Source organism: Manihot esculenta, chromosome 2 (genome assembly GCF_001659605.2).
Source record: "Manihot esculenta cultivar AM560-2 chromosome 2, M.esculenta_v8, whole genome shotgun sequence".
In the NCBI taxonomy this organism is placed as follows: Eukaryota; Viridiplantae; Streptophyta; class Magnoliopsida; order Malpighiales; family Euphorbiaceae; genus Manihot; species Manihot esculenta.
Genome location: NC_035162.2, coordinates 8,425,320 through 8,450,615, shown reverse-complemented (window position 1 = coordinate 8,450,615; position 25,296 = coordinate 8,425,320). Strand labels below are relative to the sequence as shown.

Sequence of the window (25,296 nt, the reverse complement as noted above, 5' to 3'; positions counted from 1 at the left end):
GTATGCAGCCATTACTTGCGGGCAAATTGGGAAAGAGAGAAATAGTCATAATTGATCACTGCACCCCGTATCCCTTGGCTATATAGTTCACAGAGTGCCTCGGTCTATTCAGATTTCAGTTTGATTGCAGAAAATCAGACACCTAACCGAGGCAACTCGCGGCTGCCTGGCCCCAGCAGGAATTTCTAAACTACTGCTTGTAGAGGATCATTTTCATACTTCAGTACTTGTAGAGGTGAGAACACTTCAGCCAGATAGCGGATGGCGTTGCTAAAAATTATAGCCTAGCCTGCTCCTCCCTAGTGGCTGTGAAAGCCAAAACACTTCTTGAAGCTATGCTATTAGTGAACTGTAGAGGCTTTCCTGCCATTGTTCTTGAATCTTGACTCCTGATGCTTTGATCAATGCCCTCGGTCATACTTCCTCGGGATGTTGGGGCCACAGTTCACACTGTCAAGCTCTTTATTCCTCACTTTTGTCGGATAGAGTTTAATTATGTTTGGAGGAATCCAAATGCAGCAGCACACTATCCGGCTAAACTAACTTTTCTAGTCAATCACATTATAGTGGCTCCTCGCTTTACCTTACCAGCTAAGGTCAATTTGCTGGTTTGACTGCCTCGCAATTCAAAAACAAAAAAAAAAAAAGAAGAAAGCTTGCCAAGTAGCAAAGGAAATTGGCATCTGTAAAGACTGCTAAAACAGACCGTATTGATAACAGTAAGCGATCTATTGCAAGGATAGCCCATTCACTACCAATCCCTCCCCCAAGAGAACCCAACCACTATTTACGTTTATATGCGATCGCAAGTTCATAGAAGTAATCGAAACTAAAGGCTTAAAAGTCTATTACTATATCGGTGCTAAGATAACCCTACAAAGTTCATTTACTATTTACTATTAGAACAAATGTTCCATCAAAACATTCCATATTTGGTACTTTAACCTACCCTATAAGTACTTCATTCAAATGCCCACGGGTGCGCCCGACAAACCTCTTCCACTTCCTCAGGGGTCAAATCATTCATCATGTTAAACGTCTTCCGGATCTCCTCAGGGGTCAAATCATCCTTGATCATGTCTGCAACAGTCTGGCATGTCAGGTCCACCAGGCCCTTGATGTTCAAATAGTTGGCTGCCTGGAGACATAATCAAATGGCGAAATAAGAGTTTTAGCCAGGGCTACAACCCACAATAGTATCATTCCTATTGTTCAAATGCCATCTTGTCACATATACCCTAAGAACAAGAGTGTCTATAGGCTATGGCATTTTATAGGTTTCAACTGATTGTAATTAAGTCCACCAAGTAATAACATGACTACATTGTAAATAAGAATGAGAATCGAATTTCAAATTATGAGCATTTCAGATGGAGATTTAAAACAGCATAAGCAATGCACTATTCTAACCAGAAGTATGCCAGTTGAAAACCTAAAAGTAAAGTAACCAATCTGAAATGCCAATATTTGTAATGCAGCATTGACGATTTTTACATTTGTACTTTTATGTCTTGTAAATTTCCTTAATCTATGAATGCACGTAAACATCAGAAGTGATGTCTTAACTATGTGACAAATAAAGATTCAATAACATAATCCAGGTCAGCAGTTCTTTACGTGACATTTAAAGAAGTGCCAAATTAGTAAAAGAATATATATTTGAAAGCTCAGCACATATTCGCATTCATTTAAATAGTATATATAAAACAACTGTGAACTTTAATAAGGTCGGATAGTAAAGCATATCCCAGTTGTTAAAGCTAAGAAAAGCTAAAGGTTAAGGAAAATTACACTATCAAATCAACTCAAATACTATATAGAAACCAAGAGATTTACTAATTCTAATGCTGCATCAATGTGATTCAAAACCAAAGTCGATAACCAGAAGAAGGTTCATCAATCGTGAAATTTTTTTTAAAAAAAAAAAGACCAAAAACAATGTGATGTTAGCATATCCATTGTCCAGTACAAATAATGTCAATAGTACATAAACTCACAAGTTTCACAAGAAATGTGTCTAAAAGATGGACTATGTGAAAATGGACTGAATTGATTGGTAGATACATTAAAATTACTAATACTTCGAGTCCTTCACAATTTTAGCAAGCAACAAAAAAGCTAATTTGGTTTTTTGTGCTTCTTTCTTAACCGATAATAAGAAAATGAAAGAAAACATACTTTAATGACTGAACTGAAAACATACTGTAAGGACTGAACTGCGATTGCATGGATGAGAATAGAGCAGCTTATTCATGGAAGCTACTTGAGAAACGATTACAACTAAGCAGCTTAGCAAGTTACAAAATGTAGCGTGTAAATTGTTAATATTACAATTTTACCGGCAAACTTATGATGGACAGCTCTACCAACCTAGGCAATTTTAGGCAATTTTTGACAGCTCAATATTAATAATAGCTAGATGCTATTCACAATGTTTACCAAGAAGGATCAAAGTTGATAGCATTAGATTTCAGCTTGAAATCTTTAGATATCTTTTTCAACAGGTAATACAATGTCATAAACGATTACCATTTTTTTTTTAAATGCATAGCAGATTACAAACAATGATGTTGATTCATAATTAAAGCAATTTAATCAACACTTTACTCCAAATAAACTACAACTTTATCCTGTGTTACCTTTCTCTACTAATAGAAAGCATACTGATTAATAAATGCTCTAATTTCTTGTCAGTTACTAATATGTTGTTAAAAATCATAAATTAAACAATATTAATAGATCTGCATCAGGATAATAATTCATAAGGAGAGCTAAATAAAAACATCAAAATCTAAAAACGATAGCATTTATCAACATTATAATCCATAATTTCATTAAGATTATTATCTCTAGCATTTTGTTCTATTGAAACGTCCTCAAGTTACAGCAGAAACAAAAAACACACATATATATATATATATATACATATAGATTCTAAGCAACAAGAAACCAAAGTAAAAAATAAGAACAAAAAATCCATCTGTCTAAGCAGAAAATAGGCCTAAATAAAAACCATAATCCATATGCATCACATCAATAGACACATTATTTTCAACTGAAATTCCCACCTAAATAAAGAATCCAAATCACATTCATAGAAAATCCAAAAAAAAAAAAAAAGGAATTAACAAAGCAAAAAAGGAATCAAGGAACAGATCTAACAATAAAGGAAGAGAAGACTACCGATCTCTATGAGATCGAAGAGCGTGGCCTGATCAACTTTCACAAACTCGGCGTCCCAGGTCATCAGCTCATGATTGGCGTCAGGCTTGGGAGTACAAATAATGTCAATAGTACATAAACTCATAAGTTTCACAAGAAATGTGTCTAAAAGATGGACTATGTGAAAATGGACTGAATTGATTGGTAGATACATTAAAATTACTAATACTTCGAGTCCTTCACAATTTTAGCAAGCAACAAAAAAGCTAATTTGGTTTTTTGTGCTTCTTTCTTGACCGATAATAAGAAAATGAAAGAAAACATACTGTAATGACTGAACTGAAAACATACTGTAAGGACTGAACTGCGATTGCATGGATGAGAATAGATTACAACTAAGCAGCTTAACAGATCTGCTGACTAAGGATAAAAAAAAGGTTCTCTCCTTAACTAATGTAGACAACTTAATAAGGCCAAAATATGAATTTTGATCTACCTTTAGCAAGTTACCGAATGTAGCGCGTAAATTGTTAATATTACAATCTTACCGGCAAACTTATGATGGACCCCTCTACCAACCTAGGCAATTTTAGGCAATTTTTGACAGCTCAATATTAATAATAGCTAGATGCTATTCACAATGTTTACCAAGAAGGATCAAAGTTGATAGCATTAGATTTCAACTTGAAATCTTTAGATATCTTTTTCAACAGGTAATACAATGTCATAAACGATTACCATTTTTTTTTTATTACAAACAATGATGTTGATTCGTAATTAAAGCAATTTAATCAACACTTTACTCCAAATAAACTACAACTTTATCCTGTTACCTTTCTCTACTAATAGAAAGCTTACTGATTGATAAATGCTCTAATTTCTTGTCAGTAACTAATATGTTCTTAAAAATCATAAATTAAACAATATTAATAGATCTGCATCAGGATAATAATTTATAAGGATAGCTAAATAAAAACATCAAAATCTAAAAGCGATAGCATTTATCAACATTATAATCCATAATTTCATTAAGATTATTATCTCAAGCATTTTGTTATATTGAAACGTCCTCAAGTTACAGCAGAAACAAAACACACACACACACACACATATATATACATATAGATTCTAAGCAACAAGAAACAAGTAAAAAATGAGAACAAAAAATCCATCTGTCTAAGCAGAAAGTAGGCCTAAATGAAAACCATAATCCATATGCATCACATCAATAGACACATTATTTTCAACTAAAATTCCCACCTAAATAAAGAATCCAAATCACATTCATAGAAAATCCAAAAAAAAAAAAGGAATTGACAAAGCAAAAAAGGAATCAAGGAACAGATCTAACAATAAAGGAAGAGAAGACTACCGACCAGAATGAGATCGAAGAGCGTGGCCTGATCAACTTTCACAAACTCAGCGTCCCAGGTGTTCAGCTCATGATTGGCGTCGGGCTTGGGAGTCTCGACGTGCTTCTTGCAGTACTCGATCACTTTCGCCAGGATCTTGCTCGTCACATTTGGCAGCGGGATACTGTCATCAGCGCCAACGTCCTCGATCGCATGTTTGATTATGTGAGATTCGAGCGCCACCGCCTCGTCCACCTCGAAGAGCTCACCGTCGCTGCTCTTCAAGGTGATTTTCTTCGATGACGACATCGTTTCAATCGCAGACAGAAAAATAGATAACCGGACACTTGAGCTTTTCCGCCTGGCGTTTTTTCGCCGACTCTTCAAAAAGAAGCAAGCAAGCAAAAACACAAAGATAAAGTTTTTTTTTTTAGCGAGGATCGAAAAATTAAAACTTAAGAACTCTCGAGTTTAGTCAAATTTAATCAGATATATTTATTGTTAGATACATACACTTATAGTTTATGACTGTTTCAACGTACAGAGTTTGTCGGCAATAGTTTGCGTGAAATAAACGGAATTATTTCAGAAAATAATTATACCTTTTGAAAACAAGAATTATTTTCTTTAAATTTAGTATATTTTTTGAGAAATAAACGGAAGATCAATGACATTCAAAATTATTTTTTTTAAAATAAAATTTATTTACTCTTTATATTAAAAAATAATATTTTTTATTATATATAAAAAATTTACTATTTAATCTATATTTTAGAAAAATTAATTAGTTGGCTTATAAATTTTAAAAATTATATTAAAATTTTATTTATAATTTAAAAAGCTTATACATTCTTTTTTTCATTAATTTTAATTATTAAATATTATAAAAAAATTAAAATAATTTTAATATAAAAATTAATTAATAGAATTTATCAGTTTTTTAAATTATAAAATTAAATTATAAAATACTTAACATTAAAATTAATACAGTGATTAATTAATATATTTTTAAAAATATATAAAATATTTTAATTTTTAAATTAAAAAATTAATTAAAATTTGTGTTGTTGCTATGTCAAAAGAGAAAGGTCGTGGAAAGTGAAATTTTGAATATTCATGCAAATGGCACAGAGAATTAGCAAGGAAACATTCACAGTCCCTATCTTATTTTAATTCAAATTTAATTAATAACTTTAAAAGTAAAATATACTTTAAAAATAATTAAAATTCATTTTAAATCTATATTTATCTTAAATTTGATTATTATAGCTTTATAGTTGAGACGGCCATAAAGCATGGCAGTGGTTTAGAAAAATATTTAAACATGTTTGATAAAAAAGAAGAAGCTCTAAGCATATACATTACATAGTAAAATTTTAAAAATTACACAATAATTATATATTAAAATACTTAGTCAAATTACTTTATAAGGATGGTGTTTTAAGTATCAAAATAAAAAATTGAACCATTTTATTTTTTTTTTTTTACTTGCAAGTTAGCTTATATAAATAGATTAAATTATTTTTAAAATTTATAAACTCGCGATATTAGTTTATAAGCTAAAACAAATTATTTTTAAAGTTATATAGTTTTTATCTTGATACTACTATCACATCTAATATAAATATATTACTGCTGAAGGCTTTATCTAAAAAAAAAAATTACTATGACATTTTTTATTAATTTATTCTCTATATCTCTAAACAGAGGGCGAAAAATTCAAAATGAAAAATTAAATTTCAATCGATTAATTCAATTTGATATATTAAAAAGTTTAGTATAAATTAATGGAATATTGATGACGACGGGTATCCAGGGCCTTGGCTAAATTCGCTCTAAAAAAATTGGGCCTCAATCCTATTAGAGCACAATGTGTGAGTCTATTCTTTGTATTAACTAGAATTTGCCCAAGCGAACTAAATTGGGGGCAAACAAGCTTGACCACGAATATTCGGTAATTTCATGGAGCAACAATTGTAGTTGATTGACAAGGACAGTGGTACAAACTTGTGAATATCTTAAAATAAATAAATAGTTAAAAAGATTCAAATTCAATATTTTATCCTTTTTTACACTCTAAAAATAAAATAATGTCAATTAGACTATTCCAGATGAGCTTAGATGTGAGGGTTATTTTTTTAATAAAAATTTATTAATTTTAATGTTGATTATCAATGCACAGTATGCTTTTTTATTTATTTACTAATTATATGATTTTGGATAAATAATACATTAGTATGTATTATACACTCTCAATTCACTATGTTTCCATTTCTGTTTTTTTTTTCTTCAATTTATTAGTTCGTTAAAATTTATTTTATTAAAAAAATAAATAATTAAACTGAATCCATCATACTGGAGAAGTTTTTCATGGTGTATTTATCAACTGTCTTTGAGATTCTAGACTCGTTGGATTCTTTTTTCTCTTCTGTTTAGAAACATACTGTTCTACAATTTTTTCCTAATTCTTGATTTTTTTTACAAGTCGATAATGATGAGAGATATGTAATTATTCCCTCAATTTCAAATGTTTTGTTCATTTTATTTTTCTACACATATTAAAAAAATATTTTTTTATTAATTTTTTAATTATATTCATCTTAAATATTAATAGATATTTTAAATATTCACTAGAAAATAACACTTAATCTTTGTTTGGAAAGTCTAATTTTAAAAAAATTTAAAAGGAATATTTTTTTCTATATTTTTATATTTGATAAAATTAATAATGTAAAAATTTAATTCTCTTAAATTTTTATGAGAATAAATCTCGTTAAAATTATTAGAATTTTACAAGAAATGATTTCACTTAAATTACGTACATTAAAATTACTTAATTAACTCTTGAATTTTTTTTTTCTTTTCCTCTCATCCATTATTTAATTATTTATTTTAATTTTAATTTTATTTCTTATTTTTAATTGATAATTATTCTGTACAAAAATTATTTTAATTTAATATTGACTATTAATATTTGATACATTTATAATTAATATTAAAAAATTATTATATTATTTTGTTAATTAAAAAAACAATGTCTATATTTTTAATGATAAAATATTATGTAAAATTTAGGTTTAAATGTTATAAAAATATTAATAATGATTTTTCAATCAATATGATAAAAATAATTGTTATCTAATTTAAAAATAATAGAGATAAATACATTAAATCAATTTAAATTTATTATTAATTTATCTAGTGTAAAACATTTGATTGAATTCTGTTATATTTAAATTAATTCTAAACAAATAATTTTTTATGAATAAAAATAAATTGAATTTCATTAATAGAATTCAATTCTTTTCTAATAATAAATGGATATGAAATAAGAACTTAATGAAATATTGTGTTGGAAATAACATAAAATAGTGGCTTCATATATTACTATAATATAAAAAAATAATATAAATAAAAATTACGGGCGAAAAAAGTATTATATTATTTTCAACTTTAGAAATTTGAAAACTAAATTTATAAAAGATTTAGGTTATCCAAAAAATCTAAATTATGAAATTCCATCAAAACTTGGTCAACTGGTTAACTTAATCACAAGTAATAGTATAATTTTTTTGTTAAATGTATATTTGTATAGTTGTATTTTAATATTTTTATTTATTAAATTTATTAATTTTAAATTTTTTAAAAAATTTTATTTTTAAATATAATTTTATTAAATTCATGACTAAGTAATTTTCAAATTTATGATTAAATTTATAGTTTCAAAGTTGTATTGGAGAGATTTTTTAAATTTATAATTTTAAAATTGTGTTTAAAAATAAAATTTTAAATGTTTAAGTGTTTAAAATAATATTTTTTAAAATTTAAATATTTTTAAATTACCATTAAGTTGATTGATGTGTGTAATGGATAAAAATAATAAAATATAAATATACATTTTATTTTTTTTTCCTTCCATATTTATCACAATGACACAACTTGATACTTGTGACCGTAGGAGTTTGCTTGAAAATTGGAGCAGCACGATTTGACTCTTTAATTTTTATATATAAACGTATATAATAGGATGGGAAGAGCTAAATATAATTAAATTAAATTAAATTAAATTAAATGTGAAAAAGGGAAAAGGGTTTAAAGGTTAAGAACAATTACAGCTCTGTTGCGCTAGATTTCATCTTCCATCAAAAATCAGCACTGACTTCGTCATTGCTCTAAAACATTTTTGCACCAGCCGGAAATCGAACCCGGGTCTGTACCGTGGCAGGGTACTATTCTACCACTAGTGCTTCGTGTTAATGCATTATTTGATGTATTTAACACGTTTTTTGGAGAAGACTTCACTGTGCCAAACGTATCAAGTTGGACACTTCAAACGCGCCGTGGATAGATAATGTTCGTTTGTTTGTTTTTTTAAATTAAGGATTTTTTTTTTGTTGGAAGATAAACTTTCATTAGAATAAAGGGTGAAAAGCCCATTACAACGGTTCAGACTAAAGAAACAATTGGAGATACAGATAATATAGAAGAACCCAAATACAAAACAGGTCCAAAGTCCGTACACAAACAAGCCCAAAGTCCAATCCACTGTAACCCTGGGAACAACAATAGCTCGAAGACAGAAACTCTTCATGCGCCGCCGCCACCTCCGGCCATGCAAGCTCACCGTTGGACAACAAGAACAATCTTGAGAGCCAGTCGCCTAAAATCTCCAAGTAGCCATTGCAGAAATTAGAGATCCAGAACAAAGACTCAAGGCAAAGAGAAAAACAACTCATACAGGCATAGCCTTAAAAAACATGGATCAAAGCAAGGGGAAAACAAGTTAAGCAGCACTGGAAAGGAAGAACCCCCCTCGCCGGAGCCAAAAGTTGGCTAACAGCATACTGAGGAACAGGGAGACCAATCAAAAAATTGGAAAACTTTGTTTGATATTTGAAACGTACCTAAAATAAGATTTGATGAGTTTCCTAGTTTAGTTTGAAACTTCAAAAATCGGGCATAACCTCTGTGGCTTTAGACTAAATAGAAATTGATTTATTGAAAAACCAAGACAAATTGTTCTACTTCGATTTTAATTGATTTTTTTTTTTTGGCTCAATTTGAGGTTAAATATTTAACTAATAAAATAAATGGGATAGTAATGTAATAACTATTATTTATTTTATATTTTAAATCTATATCATATTAATTTTAAATAATAGATTATTTTTCTTATTATCCTTTCATAATATAGTTATTTTAATTACCAGTCAAGATGGAATAACTGTTATGTTCTCATTCTATTTCAAAGTATTTCCCGAAACTTTAATGTTCAAATAGCAATTCGTCTTTACAGTTGCAAACACAGGTCAATCACATGTCCATAAGATAGCTACTGGTTCAGAAACTACTAAGCATACTTTAATGGTATGCTACACGCAAGCAGCTTGGTTCTCCAGCCACTGCGCTCATAGACCAAACTCTCTTGGCTTTCCCTAATGGTGGTCGCACCTAGCGGATGGTTCCCATGATATTCTGGAGGACATTTTATTGTATGCAGCCATTACTTGCGGGCAAATTGGGAAAGAGAGAAATAGTCATAATTGATCACTGCACCCCGTATCCCTTGGCTATATAGTTCACAGAGTGCCTCGGTCTATTCAGATCTCAGTTTGATTGCAGAAAATCAGACACCTAACCGAGGCAACTCGTGGCTGCCTGGCCCCAGCAGGAATTTCTAAACTACTGCTTGTAGAGGATCATTTTCTTACTTCAGTACTTGTAGAGGTGAGAACACTTCAGCCAGATAGCGGATGGCGTTGCTAAAAATTATAGCCTAGCCTGCTCCTCCCTAGTGGCTGTGAAAGCCAAAACACTTCTTGAAGCTATGCTATTAGTGAACTGTAGAGGCTTTCCTGCCATTGTTCTTGAATCTTGACTCCTGATGCTTTGATCAATGCCCTCGGTCATACTTCCTCGGGATGTTGGGGCCACAGTTCACACTGTCAAGCTTTTTATTCCTCACTTTTGTCGGATAGAGTTAAATTATGTTTGGAGGAATCCAAATGCAGCAGCACAATATCCGGCTAAACTAACTTTTCTAGTCAATCACATTGTAGTGGCTCCTCGCTTTACCTTACCAGCTAAGATCAATTTGCTAGTTTGATTGCCTCGCAATTCAAAAAAAAAAAAAACAAGAAAAGAAGAAAGCTTGCCAAGTAGCAAAGGAAATTGGCATCTGTAAAGACTGCTAAAACAGACCATATTGATAACAGTAAGCGATCTATTGCAAGGATAGCCCATTCACTACCAATCCCTCCCCCAAGAGAACCCAACCACTATTTACGTTTATATGCGATCGCAAGTTCATAGAAGTACTTATAGGGTAGGTTAAAGTACCAAATATGGAATGTTTTGATGGAACATTTGTTCTAATAGTAAATAGTAAATGAACTTCGATATGGTAATAGACTTTTAAGCCTTTAGTTTCGATTACTTCATTCAAATGCCCACTGGTTCTCACGACGAACCTCTTCCTCTTCCTCAGGGGTGAAAACATTATTGATGTTAAACGTCATCCGGATCTCCTCAGGGGTCTTTCCCTTTATCATGTCTGCAACAGTCTGGCATGTCAGGTCCAGCAGGCCCTTGATGTTCAAATAGTTGGCCGCCTGGAGACATAATCAAATGGCGAAATAAGAGTTTTAGCCAGGGCTACAACCCACAATAGTATCATTCCTATTGTTCAAATGCCACCTTGTCACATATACCCTAAGAACAAGAGTGTCTATAGGCTATGGCATTTTATAGGTTTCAACTGATTGTAATTAAGTCCACCAAGTAATAACATGACTACATTGTAAATAAGAATGAGAATCGAATTTCAAATTATGAGCATTTCAGATGGAGATTTAAAACAGCATAAGCAATGCACTATTCTAACCAGAAGTATGCCAGTTGAAAACCTAAAAGTAAAGTAACCAATCCGAAATGCCAATATTTGTAATGCAGCATTGACGATTTTTACATTTGTACTTTTATGTCTTGTAAATTTCCTTAATCTATGAATGCACGTAAACATGAGAAGTGATGTCTTGACTATGTGACAAATAAAGATTCAATAACATAATCCAGGTCAGCAGTTCTTTACGTGACATTTAAAGAAGTGCCAAATTAGTAAAATAATATATATTTGAAAGCTCAGCACATATTCGCATTCATTTAAATAGTATATATAAAACAACTGTGAACTTCAATAAGGTCGGATAGTAAAGCATATCCCAGTTGTTAAAGCTAAGAAAAGCTAGAGGTTAAGGAAAATTACACTATCAAATCAACTCAAATACTATATAGAAACCAAGAGATTTACTAATTCTAATGCTGCATCAATGTGATTCATAACCAAAGTCGATAACCAGAAGAAGGTTCATCAATCATGAAATTTTTTTTAAAAAAAAAAGACCAAAAACAATGTGATGTTAGCATATCCATTGTCCAGTACAAATAATGTCAATAGTACATAAACTCATAAGTTTCACAAGAAATGTGTCTAAAAGATGGACTATGTGAAAATGGACTGAATTGATTGGTAGATTGTTACCAAACCACTGCAAGTCTATACCCGATTCAGTCATGGACCCAAGTCAAAGCAGCCACATATTGAGCCTCTAAATTAGTAAAAAATTTTAGTTATTTTTCAGCTATCTTTTAATTAAATTATTCCCTGTTTGTAGGAGGGTATTCCTCCACTTTCTATTTCATGTGTTAGTTGAGGAGGGTGTTCCTCCACTTTTGATATAGGAAGCACTTTCTATTTCATGTTATTAGTTGAGGAGGGTGTTCCTCCATGTTGAAGTAGTGCTCTTTTAATATAGGAAGCAGTTATACTTCCTTTCTGTATTTAAGCAATAACATTAATGAAGAGTACAAGCTTCCAAAATCAATTAAGTCTTGAGCGCTTTAAGTCTCAGAGGTTCCAGGCTCCCTCTTTTAGCGCCTGAATTGTTAATGACCAGAAGTCGTAAAAAGACTCTTAACCCAAACACTCAAACTCCTGCCATACCCTTAACCCACCGACCCATAACTAGATCCACAACTCGGGACCATAACAGTTTGGTATCAGCCAAGCTCTTTGAATTGTTGTTGGCTGAGCAGCAAGCAAACAAAGACCGAAATGAGAAAGTTGAGCAATTGCATGCCAAATTGGATGCAATGTCTCAAGAATTGGAATTGGCTAAGAAAGGGTTGCAATCTTGCAACACTGGCAGTCAAACAAAATCAAGGAGAGATAAGGGAATTTCGGGTGCTTCGGTTTCTGAAAGTTCAGGAGGAAGTTCGGTAGTACCGAAATTCACAAAGCTTGATTTTCCACGTTATGATGGGCTGGAAGACCCTTTGGGGTGGCTTGCCCGATGCCAGCATTTTTTTAGGCACCAACAAACACTCGAAGAGGAGAAGGTGAGTTTAGCTTCGTACCATTTGGAGGGGATTGCTCAGCTGTGGTATATGCAGCTGCCAGATCCCAATTGGGATGAGTTCACACATCAGTGTAATCTTCGTTTTGGGCCTCCAATCTGCAGTAACAAATTAGGCGAATTAGCGAAGCTAAAGCAAACTGGTTCTGTTGCAGAATATCAGAACCGTTTCGAAGCCTTGGTGTCACGCGCTGGCACCCTCACGCAGGATCAAAAGGTTCAATTGTACCTCAATGGATTGCAGGACTTTATTGCTGTTGAGGTCGAGCTACATCATCCAAAAGATTTGGTGAATGCAATGAGTATCTCCCGGCTGTATGAACGGAAACTTTTCCCAAGTTCTCCGGCTGTGAGAGACACTCATCGCGCTGCCTTCACATCTGCACCTTGTGCCAACAGATTGGTGAAGCGACTGAACCGTGAGGAGATGAAGAAAGACGGAAAAAAGGACTGTGTTTTAACTGTGATGAACAGTTTGTTCGCGGCCACCAATGTAAAAAGCTTTTCTGGATAGACTTGGAGACCGATGAAATAGAGGACACAATTTCTGATCCACCAGAGATTTCATTGAACGCCATCACTGGAATTCGAAATCCTCAGTCCATGCGACTACAGGGATATTGGAAGGGGAGACAAGTCTTAATTCTAATTGATTCTGGCAGCACTCACAGTTTTGTGTCTGCAGCAAAAGTCGAGGAACTTGGTGCTGAAGTAAACAGGCAGGATGGCTTGAAAGTTAATGTCGCCAATGGTGAGCAGCTTGACAGCCCAGGTATATGCAAGGGAATCCCAATTCTACTGGATTCCCACTCTTTTTCCGTGGACTTATTTGTTCTGCCACTAACCGGTTTTGATGTGGTTTTGGGAGTTAACTGGCTTCGGACTTTGGGACCCATTCTGTGGGATTTTGCTGTCATGAAAATGTCTTTTTTTCAACAGGGAACCTTGATCGAATTGCAGGGCATGACTTCAATTTCCTACACAAAGCAGTCTGATCTCCACAGTTTGCTGCTTTTCCCAGATTCCGAAATTCAACTACAGAAATTATTGGCAGAATTTGCCTCTTTATTCAGTGCGCCAACCGGATTACCTCCTAGCAGGGCCTGTGACCACCGTATTCCTTTGGAACCAGGAGCAAAACCGGTGGTTGTTCGACCATACCGCTATCCACATGAGCAGAAGGATGAAATCGAAAGAAAGGCCATGTTGCAACAAGGCATAATCCACCCAAGCCGATCACCATTCTCTTCTCCGGTGATCCTAGTACCATAGGCAGACGGTTCTTGGCGTTTATGTGTCGATTACAGAGAATTAAATGCCAAAACCATTAAAGACAAATTCCTAATTCCTGTGATAGATGAGTTATTAGAAGAACTAGGTGGTGCTAGATACTTCACAAAGCTGGATTTGCTTTTTGGTTATTTTCAAGTGGTCATGCATCCTTTGGATGTCGAGAAAACAACTTTTCGGACGCATCACGACCACTTTGAATTCCTATTAATGCCATTTGGTTTGATCAATGCACCTTCAACCTTCCAGGCCTTAATGAATGAGGTATTTCAATCATACTTGAGGAAATTTGTTCTCGTTTTTTTTATGACATCTTGGTTTTTAGCCAGTCTTGGGCAGAACACCTCCTCCACCTACGACTGGTTTTTCAATTGTTGGTGAAGAACAAATTATTCCTCAAACGCTCCAAGTGCGTTTTTGGCCAGACTCAAGTTTCATATTTAGGTTATATTATTTCTCACAATGGAGTCCAGGTGGATCAATAAAAAATATCATCAGTCCTAGATTGGCCCAAGCCCAACACAATCCGTGGTTTGAGAAGATTCTTAGGGCTTACAGGTTACTATCGCAAATTTGTCCAAAACTACGGAATCATTGTCGCTCCACTCACAGCTATGTTGCGGAAAAACAATTTTCGTTGGACTGAAGAGGCTGAGGCGGCATTCGACAAATTGAAAGAGGCAATGAAATCAACTCCAATCTTGGTTCTCCCTGATTTTAAACTGACCTTTGTCATAGAATGTGATGCCTCGGGTACAGGAATCAGAGCTGTTTTGTTACAGCAAAACAAATCAGTGGTATACTTTAGCCGTTCAATGGCAGTACGCCATCAGATAGGGGTGAGCATTCAGTCGGTTCGGTTCAAAACCGAACCGAACCGAATAAACCGAAAACCGAAATTTGAGTGTTTATGAAAACCGAACCGAAACGATTTTGGTCAGAAACCGAATCGAACCGAACTGGTCTGATTCAGTTCGGTTCGGTTCGGTTTGATCGGTTTCGATTTTTAATAATTTTTTTATTTTTTACACTTTATTTTTAATATTTTAAAATTTAATTAAAATATTTTAATTTTAATATGATTTAATTTCTATATATTATTGAAAAAACATATTATTATTACTAATCGGTTCGGTTCGGTTTTTTCGGTTTTTTTCTGATCAAAACCGAACCGAACCGAAATAACCGAAATTTTTGAAATTGAAAACCGAACCGAACCGAAATATATAAAAAACCGAACCAAATTTTCAAATCGGTTCGGTTCGGTCGGTTTTTTCGGTTTGAACCGAATACTGCTCACACCTACCATCAGAACCTTCCGGCGTATGAAAGAGAGCTGATCGGGTTGGTGAAGGCAGTCAAACATTGGCATCCTTATATCTGGGGTCGGGAATTTACTGTTCGAACGGACCACTACACACTCAAATATTTGTTATAGCAGCGCCATCTCTCTTCTTCTTAGCAACACTGGGTTAGTAAACTTATGGGCTTTTGTTTTACAGTTAAATACAAAGCTGGAAAATCCAATATAGTTGCTGACGCACTTTCTCGACGGGATGCTGATCAATCTGCCATCTTGGCAGCTTCTATGGCCCAACTAAGCCTGTTTGACGATATTCAGAAAGAGCAACATGATTCAGAAGAAGTGCAGAAACGAATCGCTGCAATTCATACTGGAGAAGCCATTTCCAAATGGAGTTTTAAGAATGGTTTGCTCTTTTACAACAACAGAGTTTACCTTCCCCATCTATTCAACTAGTGGTCAGTGCTCTCCATAACGAGGGCCATGAAGGATACCAAGTACAGAATTACAAGGGTTTTTTTTTGGTTTGGAATGAAACAATGTGTGAGAGATTTTGTACGTTCTTGTGATACATGTCAGAGGCATAAAACAGAGACTTTGCAACCGGCGGGACTCCTTCATCCTCTTCCCATTCCAACGCAAGTTTGGGCTGATATCTCTATTGACTTCATCGAGGGAAAAATGTACTGCTGGTAGTCGTCGACAGATTTTCAAAGTATGGGCATTTTCTGGCTTTGTCTCATCCATACACAGCTGTAAGTGTTGCTCGCTCTTTCTTTGACAACATTTTTAAATTACATGGCTTGCCAGAAACTATGGTCAGATGTGACATTCACAAGTTCCTTTTGGAAAGAACTTTTCCGTTTGCGTGGTACCAAGCTGTATTTCAGTTCCTCTTATCACCCACAGTTGGATGGCCAAATGGAGGTGGTAAACCGCACCATTGAAATGTATCTTCGCTGTTTCACAAGTTCTACTCCGAACAAATGGATTGACTGGTTGTCCTGGGCTGAGTTCTATTACAACACCAGCTACCATTCCTCTCTTAAAACCACTCCTTTCGAAACGGTTTATGGCCGTCCTCCTCCCAGATTATTGTCATATCTACCTGGTAGTTCCACCATTGATGCTGTCGATACTGTTTTAAGGACAAGAGATGAGATGTTGCTCTCACTTCGTGAAAACCTACTGCAGGCCCAGCAAAAAATGAAGCATACATATGATCAATCTCATCATCCTTTGGAGTTTAAAGTGGGGGATAAGGTTCTACTACGTTTACAGCCTTATCCCTACTGTTAGGGACTGAAGTTTGACGATAAGGCTGTAAACGTAGTAGAACCTTATCCCCCACCTTAAACTCCAAAGGACGATGAGATTGATCATATGTATGCTTCATTTTTTGCTGGGCCTGCAGTAGGTTTTCACGAAGTGAGAGCAACATCTCATCTCTTGTCCTTAAAACAGTATCGACAGCATCAATGGTGGAACTACCAGGTAGATATGACAATAATCTGGGAGGAGGACGGTCATAAACCGTTTTGAAAGGAGTGGTTTTAAGAGAGGAATGGTAGCTGGTGTTGTAACAGAACTCAGCCCAGGACAACCAGTCAATCCATTTGTTCGGAGTAGAACTTGTGAAACAGCGAAGATACATTTCAATTGTGCGGTTTACCACCTCCGTTTGGCCATCCGACTGTGGGTGATAAGAGGAACTGAAACACAGCTTGGTACCACGCAAACGAAAAAGTTCTTTCCAAAAGGAACTTGTGAAAGTCACATCTCTGTCACTGACCATAGTTTTTGGCAAGCCATGTAATTTAAAAATGTTGTCAAAGAAAGAGCGAGCAACACTTACAGCTGTATATGGATGAGACAAAGCCAGAAAATGCCCATACTTCGAAAATCTGTCGACGACTACCAGCAGTACATTTTTCCCATGTAAAGTTGGAATTCCCTCGATGAAGTCAATAGAGATACCAGCCCAAACTTGCGTTGGAATGGGAAGAGGATGAAGGAGTCCCGCCGGTTGCAAAGTCTCTGTTTTATGCCTCTGACATGTATCACAAGAACGCACAAAATCTCTCACACATTGCTTCATTCCAAACAAAAAAAAATCCCTTGTAATTCTGTACAGGGTTTTTTGGTACTAGTTGAATAGATGGGGAGTTTGTTAGACCCTTGAGTCGGTTGGCTTGAGTTGGGGTGAAGTTGGGCCTTGATTTCACCACAACTGGGAGTGTGCAGGGGTGCACTCGATTGGCAAGGCTGAGTGCTTGGGCAGGCTGGTGATCTGCTGGGTGCAAGGGCTGGACTCTTGGTGTCAGTTCGGTCCATTACATTGGGATGCTGCTACAGTAGGGATTGGAAGTTGCTGAATGCAAAGGAGTGGCCTACAAACATGGGGAAGTGATGCTGGAGTGGGGCATGTTCTCCCATGATGAGTAGTGGGCATGTTCTCCCATGATGACTAGTGGGTAGTTATAACTCCCATAATGGGAAGTGGGTAGTTATAACTCCCATAATGGGAAGTGGGTAGTTATATAACTTCCATGATGAGTAGTGGGTAGTTATATAACTCCCATAATGAGTAGTGGGCAGATTTTTCTCCTTAGTGGTTGGGGGTGTCAACCACAACTTCTTGTAGGATGTTGATGTATCCTATATATACTCATACATATGTAAATATGTGTAGTTGGCTAGGGGGAGAGCTAAAAAGAGAGCACTGCTAGAACATTTTGAGAGAAGTTCTGTGAGAGGTGTCTCTTGTATTGTTTCCTTTTAGTGAATGAAAGGTTGGGAAATTATTTCCTGTAAATACTGTTGTCTTGCACTTTGTTGGTTGAGATTTTGTGCCTTTCGAACCTCACTTTGTGAGAGAGTGTGGCTGAGCCAAGTGGGATTTCTTGGTTGCCTAGCAGGTTTCTAAGTAATTGTTTTGCTGCGTGTGTTTCGACTTAGACCCTTGTGACAATTTGGTATCAGAGCAAAGGTTTGCTTTGAACGATTGCACTGACTACTATGGCTGGAGGTGGAGCTATAGAAGTTGTTCGAGAAAAGGTGGCACGGTTAGAATCTATTATTGGCCCAGTTGATGCTGATGGGGTAGAGAGCATTTCTACTCGGATGGATGACCTTCATGAATCTGTCCAGCGTCTTGAGACCATGCTCAACGAGTTCTCTGCGGAGATGAGAGCAAGGGTGAGTTTGCTAGAGGCAGACGTGACGTTGGTGAAACGGATGGTTGCGGAGACCCCAGGTGAGACGGTTTCTAATGGAAAGATGAAGGTGCCGGAACCTAAGGCATTCAATGGTGCCCGAAGTGCCAAGGAATTAGAGAATTTCCTTTGGGACATGGAACAGTATTTTGCTGCTGCTAGGATCCCTGATGTGGAGCAAGTTACAATCACTAGCATGTACTTGTCAGGGGATGCCAAGTTGTGGTGGCGAACCCGTATGTCTGATGATGCCAGTGCTGACAGGCCGAGGATTGACTCGTGGGAGAGATTAAAGAAGGAAATGAAGGATCAGTTCCTACCTTGCAATGTCTCTTGGGTTGCAAGGGATTCTTTAAAGCGGCTGAAACAATCGGGTACGATAAGGGATTATGTCAAGGAATTTAGTTCTTTGATGCTGGATATTCAGAATATGTTCGAGGACAAACTATTCAATTTTATGTCTGGTCTTCAACCATAGGCACAAATGGAGTTGAGAAGGCAAAACGTGAAGGATTTGTCTAGTGCCTTTGCTGCTGCTGATGGCTTGGTGGATTTCAAGCTCAACAAAGATGCTGGCCCGAGGAAGGGAAAGGGCAAAGGGTTGGAGAAGAAAAGTGGCAAGAAGGATAGTGGTAACTACAAGAAAGACAATGAGAAAGGGAAGGCTGATGGTCAAAGTTCAAGGAGCAAGTTCTTGAAAGGGAGCTAGGGGTGTTTCCTATGCAATGGACCCCATCGTGCAAGGGATTGCCCGAAGAGGGAGAAGCTGACTGCTCTTGTGGCTGAAGATGACCATGCCCCTGTAGTTGCTGACTCTGGGAATTCTGCTGTCATGAATCCAATGCATTTGGTGAATGCTATTTCAGAGGTGAGTCCTGTGAAAGGATTGCTGTATGTGAATATAAGATTGAATAGTGCGGAAGTGCTAGCGATTGCTGATACTGGTGCTTTACATAACTTTTTGGCTGAGAGGATGGCCAAAACTTTGGGTTTGGAAGTGACCAAGAGCTCCAACCGCATGAAGGCAGTAAATTCAACAGCTAGAGATGTGATTGGCATGGCTGCTAATGTTGTGTGTTTCGACTTAGACACCTGTGACAATTTGGTATCGATACATTAAAATCACTAATACTTCGAGTCCTTCACAATTTTAGCAAGCAAAAAAAAAACTAATTTGGTTTTTTTGTGCTTCTTTCTTAACCGATAATAAGAAAATGAAAGAAAACATACTGTAAGGACTGAACTGCGATTGCATGGATGAGAATAGAGCAGCTTATTCATAGAAGATACTTGAGAAACAATTACAACTAAGCAGCTTAACAGATCTGCTGACTAAGCATAAAAAAAAGGTTCTCTCCTTAACTAATGTAGACAACTTAATAAGGCCAAAATATGAATTTTGATCTACCTTTAGCAAGTTACCAAATGTAGCGTGTAAATTGTTAATATTACAATCTTACCGGCAAACTTATGATGGACCCCTCTACCAACCTAGGCAATTTTAGGCAATGTTTGACAGCTCAATATTAATAATAGCTAGATGCTATTCACAATGTTTACCAATAAGGATCAAAGTTGATAGCATTAGATTTCAGCTTGAAATCCTTAGATATCTTTTTCAACAGGTAATACAATGTCATAAACGATTACCTTTTTTTTTAAATGCATAGCAGATTAGAAACAATTCTGTTGATTCATAATTAAAGCAATTTAATAAACACTTTACTCCAAATAAACTACAACTTTATCCTGTGTTGCCTTTCTCTACTAATAGAAAGCATACTGATTGATAAATGCTCTAATTTCTTGTCAGTTACTAATATGTTCTTAAAAATCATAAATTAAACAATATTAATAGATCTGCATCAGGATAATAATTTATAAGGATAGCTAAATAAAAACATCAAAATCTAAAAACGATAGCATTTATCAACATATAATCCATAATTTCATTAAGATTATTATCTCTAGCATTTTGTTATATTGAAACGTCCTCAAGTTACAGCAGAAACAAAATACACACACACACACATAGATATACATATAGATTCTATGCAACAAGAAACCAAAGTAAAAAATGAGAACAAAAAATCCCATCTGTCTAAGCAGAAAATAGGCCTAAATGAAAACCATAATCCATATGCATCACATCAATAGACACATTATTTTCAACTAAAATTCCCACCTAAATAAAGAATCCAAATCACATTCATAGAAAATCCAAAAAAAAAAAAAAGGAATTGCCAAAGCAAAAAAGGAATCAAGGAACAGATCTAACAATAAAGGAAGAGAAGACTACTGACCTGAATGAGATCGAACAGCGTGGCCTGATCAACTTTCACAAACTCGGCGTCCCAGGTCTCCAGCTCATGATTGGTGTCAGGCTTGGGAGTCTCGACGTGCTTCTTGCAGTACTCGATCACTTTCGCCAGGATCTTGCTCGTCACATTTGGCAGCGGGATACCATTATCAGTGCAATCGTCCTCGATCATATATTTGATTATTTGAGATTCGAGCGCCACCGCCTCGTCCACCTTGAAGGTCTCACTGTCGCTGCTCTTCAAGGTGATTTTCTTCACTGACAACATCGTTACAATCTCAAATAGCCACTGGTTCTCACGACGAATCTCTTCCACGTCCTCAGGGGTCTTTCCCTTTATCATGTCTGCAACAGTCTGGCATGTCAGGTCCAGCAGGCCGTTGATGTTCAAATAGTCGGCTGCCTGGAGACATAATCAAATGGTGAAATAGGAGTTTTAGTCAGGGCTACATATCACAATAGTATCATTCCTATTGTTCAAATGCCATCTTGTCACATATACCCTAAGAACAAGAGTGTCTATAGGCTATGGCATTTTATAGGTTTCAACTGATTGTAATTAAGTCCACCAAGTAATAACATGACTACATTGTAAATAAGAATGAGAATCAAATTTCAAATTATGAGCATTTCAGATGGAGATTTAAAACAGCATAAGCAATGCACTATTCTAACCAGAAGTATGCCAGTTGAAAACCTAAAAGTAAAGTAACCGATCCGAAATGCCAATATTTGTAATGCAGCATTGACGATTTTTACATTTGTACTTTTATGTCTTGTAAATTTCCTTAATCTATGAATGCGCGTAAACATCAGAAGTGATGTCTTAACTATGTGACAAATAAAGATTCAATAACATAATCCAGGTCAGCAGTTCTTTACGTGACATTTAAAGAAGTGCCAAATTAGTAAAAGAATATATATTTGAAAGCTCAGCACATAATCGCATTCATTTAAATAGTATATATAAAACAACTGTGAACTTTAATAAGGTCGGATAGTAAAGCATATCCCAGTTGTTAAAGCTAAGAAAAGCTAAAGGTTAAGGAAAATTACACTATCAAATCAACTCAAATACTATATAGAAACCAAGAGATTTACTAATTCTAATGCTGCATCAATGTGATTCATAACCAAAGTCGATAACCAGAAGAAGGTTCATCAATCATGGAATTTTTTTTTTTAAAAAAAAAAAGACCAAAAACAATGTGATGTTAGCATATCCATTGTCCAGTACAAATAATGTCAATAGTACATAAACTCATAAGTTTCACAAGAAATGTGTCTAAAAGATGGACTATGTGAAAATGGACTGAATTGATTGGTAGATGCATTAAAATTACTAATACTTTACAATTTTAGCAAGCAACAAAAACACTAATTTGGTTTTTTGTGCTTCTTTCTTAACCGATAATAAGAAAATGAAAGAAAACATACTGTAATGACTGAACTGAAAACATACTGTAAGGACTGAACTGCGATTGCATGGATGAGAATAGAGCAGCTTATTCATAGAAGCTACTTGAGAGACGATTACGACTAAGCATAAAAAAAAAGGTTCTCTCCTTAACTAATGTAGACAACTTAATAAGGCCAAAATATGAATTTTGATCTACCTTTAGCAAGTTACCAAATGTAGCGTGTAAATTGTTAATATTACAATCTTACCGGCAAACTTATGATGGACCCCTCTACCAACCTAGGCAATTTTAGGCAGTTTTTGACAGCTCAATATTAATAATAGCTAGATGCTATTCACAATGTTTACCAAGAAGGATCAAAGTTGATAGCATTAGATTTCAGCTTGAAATCTTGAGATATCTTTTTCAACAGGTAATACAATGTCATAAACGATTACCTTTTTTTTTTTAAATGCATAGCAGATTAGAAACAATTACGTTGATTCGTAATTAAAGCAATTTAATAAACACTTTACTCCAAATAAACTACAACTTTATCCTGTTACCTTTCTCTACTAATAGAAAGCATACTGATTGATAAATGCTCTAATTTCTTGTCAGTTACTAATATGTTCTTAAAAATCATAAATTAAACAATATTAATAGATCTTCATCAGGATAATAATTTATAAGGATAGCTAAATAAAAACATCAAAATCTAAAAACGATAGCATTTATCAACATTATAATCCATAATTTCATTAAGATTATTATCTCAAGCATTTTGTTATATTGAAACGTCCTCAAGTTACAGCAGAAACAAAACACACACACACATATATATACATATAGATTCTAAGCAACAAGAAACCAAAGTAAAAAATGAGAACAAAAAATCCATCTGTCTAAGCAGAAAGTAGGCCTAAATGAAAACCATAATCCGTATGCATCACATCAATAGACACATTATTTTCAACTAAAATTCCCACCTAAATAAAGAATCCAAATCACATTCATAGAAAATCCAAAAAAAAAAAAAGGAATTGACAAAGCAAAAAAGGAATCAAGGAACAGATCTAACAATAAAGGAAGAGAAGACTACCGACCCAAATGAGATCGAGGAGCGTGGCCTGATCAACTTTCACAAACTCGGCGTCCCAGGTCTTCAGCTCATGATTGGCGTCAGGCTTGGGAGTCTCGACGTGCTTCTTGCAGTACTCGATCACTTTCGCCAGGATCTTGCTCGTCACATTTGGCAGCGGGATACCGTTATTAGGGCAATCGTCCTCGATCACATGTTTGATTGTTTGAGATTCGAGCGCCACCGCCTCGTCCACCTCGAAGAGCTCACCGTCGCTGCTCTTCAAGGTGATTTTCTTTGATGACGACATCGTTTCAATCGCAAACAGAAAAATAGATAACCGGACACTTGAGCTTTTTTAATAGAAGAGGCGGCTGTCTTCATTTCAACTTAATAAAGTTTTTTGTTTTAACGAGGATCGAAAAATTAAAACTTAAGCACTCTCGAGTTTAGTCTAATCAGATATATTTATCGTTAGATACATACACTTATAGTTTATTAGTGTTTCAACGTACAGAGTTTGTCGGCAATAGTTTGCGTGAAAATTATAAAATGTTTCTGGGAAAAATAACTTACATATATTGAAAATACAAAAAAGTATTACTGTTAAATTATTTTCATGAAAGATATTTTTTATTATTTAATTTTAATTTTAAAAAAATAAAAATATACTAATATATATATATATAATAGTCAGAAAATAATTATACCTTTTGAAAACAAGAATTATTTTCTTTAAATTTACTATATTTTTCGAGAAATAAATGGAGGATCAATGACATTCAAAATTATTTTCTTTTTAAATAAAATTTATTTACTCTTTATATTAAAAAATAATATTTTTTATTATATATAAAAAATTTACTATTTAATCTATATTTTAGAGAAATTAATTAGTTGGCTTATAAATTTTAAAAATTATATTAAAATTTTATTTATAATTTAAGATGCTTATACATTATTTTTTCATTAATTTTAATTATTAAATATTATACAAAAATTTAAAATAATTTAAAATAATTTTAATATAAAAAATTAATTAATAGAATTTATCAGTTTTTTAAATTATAAAATACTTAACATTAATTTAATTAATACAGTGATTAATTAATATATTTTTAAAAATATATAAAATATTTTAATTTTTAAATTAAAAAATTAATTAAAATTTGTATTGTTGCTATGTCAAAAGAGAAAGGTCGTGGAAAGTGAAAATTTGAATATTCATGCAAATGGGTATTTTAATTCAAATTTAATTAATAACTTTAAAAGTAAAATATACTTTAAATATAATTAAAATTCATTTTAAATCTATATTTTCCTTAAATTTGATTATTATAGCTTTATAGTTGAGACGGCCATAAAGCATGGTAGTGGTTTAGAAAAATATTTAAACATGTTTGATAAAAAAGAAGAAGCTCTAAGCATATACATTACATAGTAAAATTTTAAAAATTACACAATAATTATATATTAAAATACTTAGTCAAAAAATTGAACCATTTTATTTTATTTTTTTTTTACTTACAAGTTAGCTTATATAAATAAATTAAATTATTTTTAAAATTTATAAACTCGCGATATTAGTTTATTTTATATAGTTTTTATCTTGATAATACTATCACATCTAGTATAAATATATTACTGCTGTAGGCTTTTTCTAAAAAAAAAAAATTACTATGACATTTTTTATTAATTTATTCTCTATATCTCTAAACAGAGGGCGGAATACCCAAAATAAAAAATTAAATTTTAATCT

The 25,296-nt window shown here is 34.1% G+C and overlaps 2 protein-coding genes across 4 annotated transcripts; both read right to left on the bottom strand.

Annotated features, from left to right (window-relative positions):
- Positions 1-666: 666 nt before the first annotated feature.
- On the bottom strand, positions 667-5,002 carry LOC110609466 (SKP1-like protein 1B). Of its 2 annotated transcripts, XM_021749049.2 has the most exons (3): positions 4,539-5,002; positions 3,184-3,268; positions 667-1,138 (listed from the first exon to the last, which is right to left on the bottom strand). In XM_021749049.2, the coding sequence occupies exons 1-3, from the start codon at positions 4,821-4,823 to the stop codon at positions 1,065-1,067; spliced, it is 444 nt and encodes a 147-aa protein (XP_021604741.1). In that variant the 5' UTR covers positions 4,824-5,002; the 3' UTR covers positions 667-1,064. The 2 variants fall into 2 exon arrangements, with proteins under 2 accessions (XP_021604741.1, XP_021604740.1); XM_021749048.2 differs by lacking the exon at positions 3,184-3,268 and having other exon boundaries at positions 4,539-4,993.
- Positions 5,003-10,673: 5,671 nt separating this feature from the next.
- LOC110609464 (SKP1-like protein 1A) lies at positions 10,674-23,917 on the bottom strand. Of its 2 annotated transcripts, XM_021749045.2 has the most exons (4): positions 23,563-23,917; positions 21,040-21,459; positions 19,694-19,828; positions 10,674-11,125 (listed from the first exon to the last, which is right to left on the bottom strand). In XM_021749045.2, exons 1-4 carry the CDS (start codon positions 23,845-23,847, stop codon positions 10,952-10,954), a joined length of 1,014 nt encoding a protein of 337 aa, XP_021604737.1. In that variant the 5' UTR covers positions 23,848-23,917; the 3' UTR covers positions 10,674-10,951. The 2 variants fall into 2 exon arrangements, with proteins under 2 accessions (XP_021604737.1, XP_021604738.1); XM_021749046.2 differs by lacking the exon at positions 19,694-19,828 and having other exon boundaries at positions 23,563-23,907.
- Positions 23,918-25,296: the final 1,379 nt, after the last annotated feature.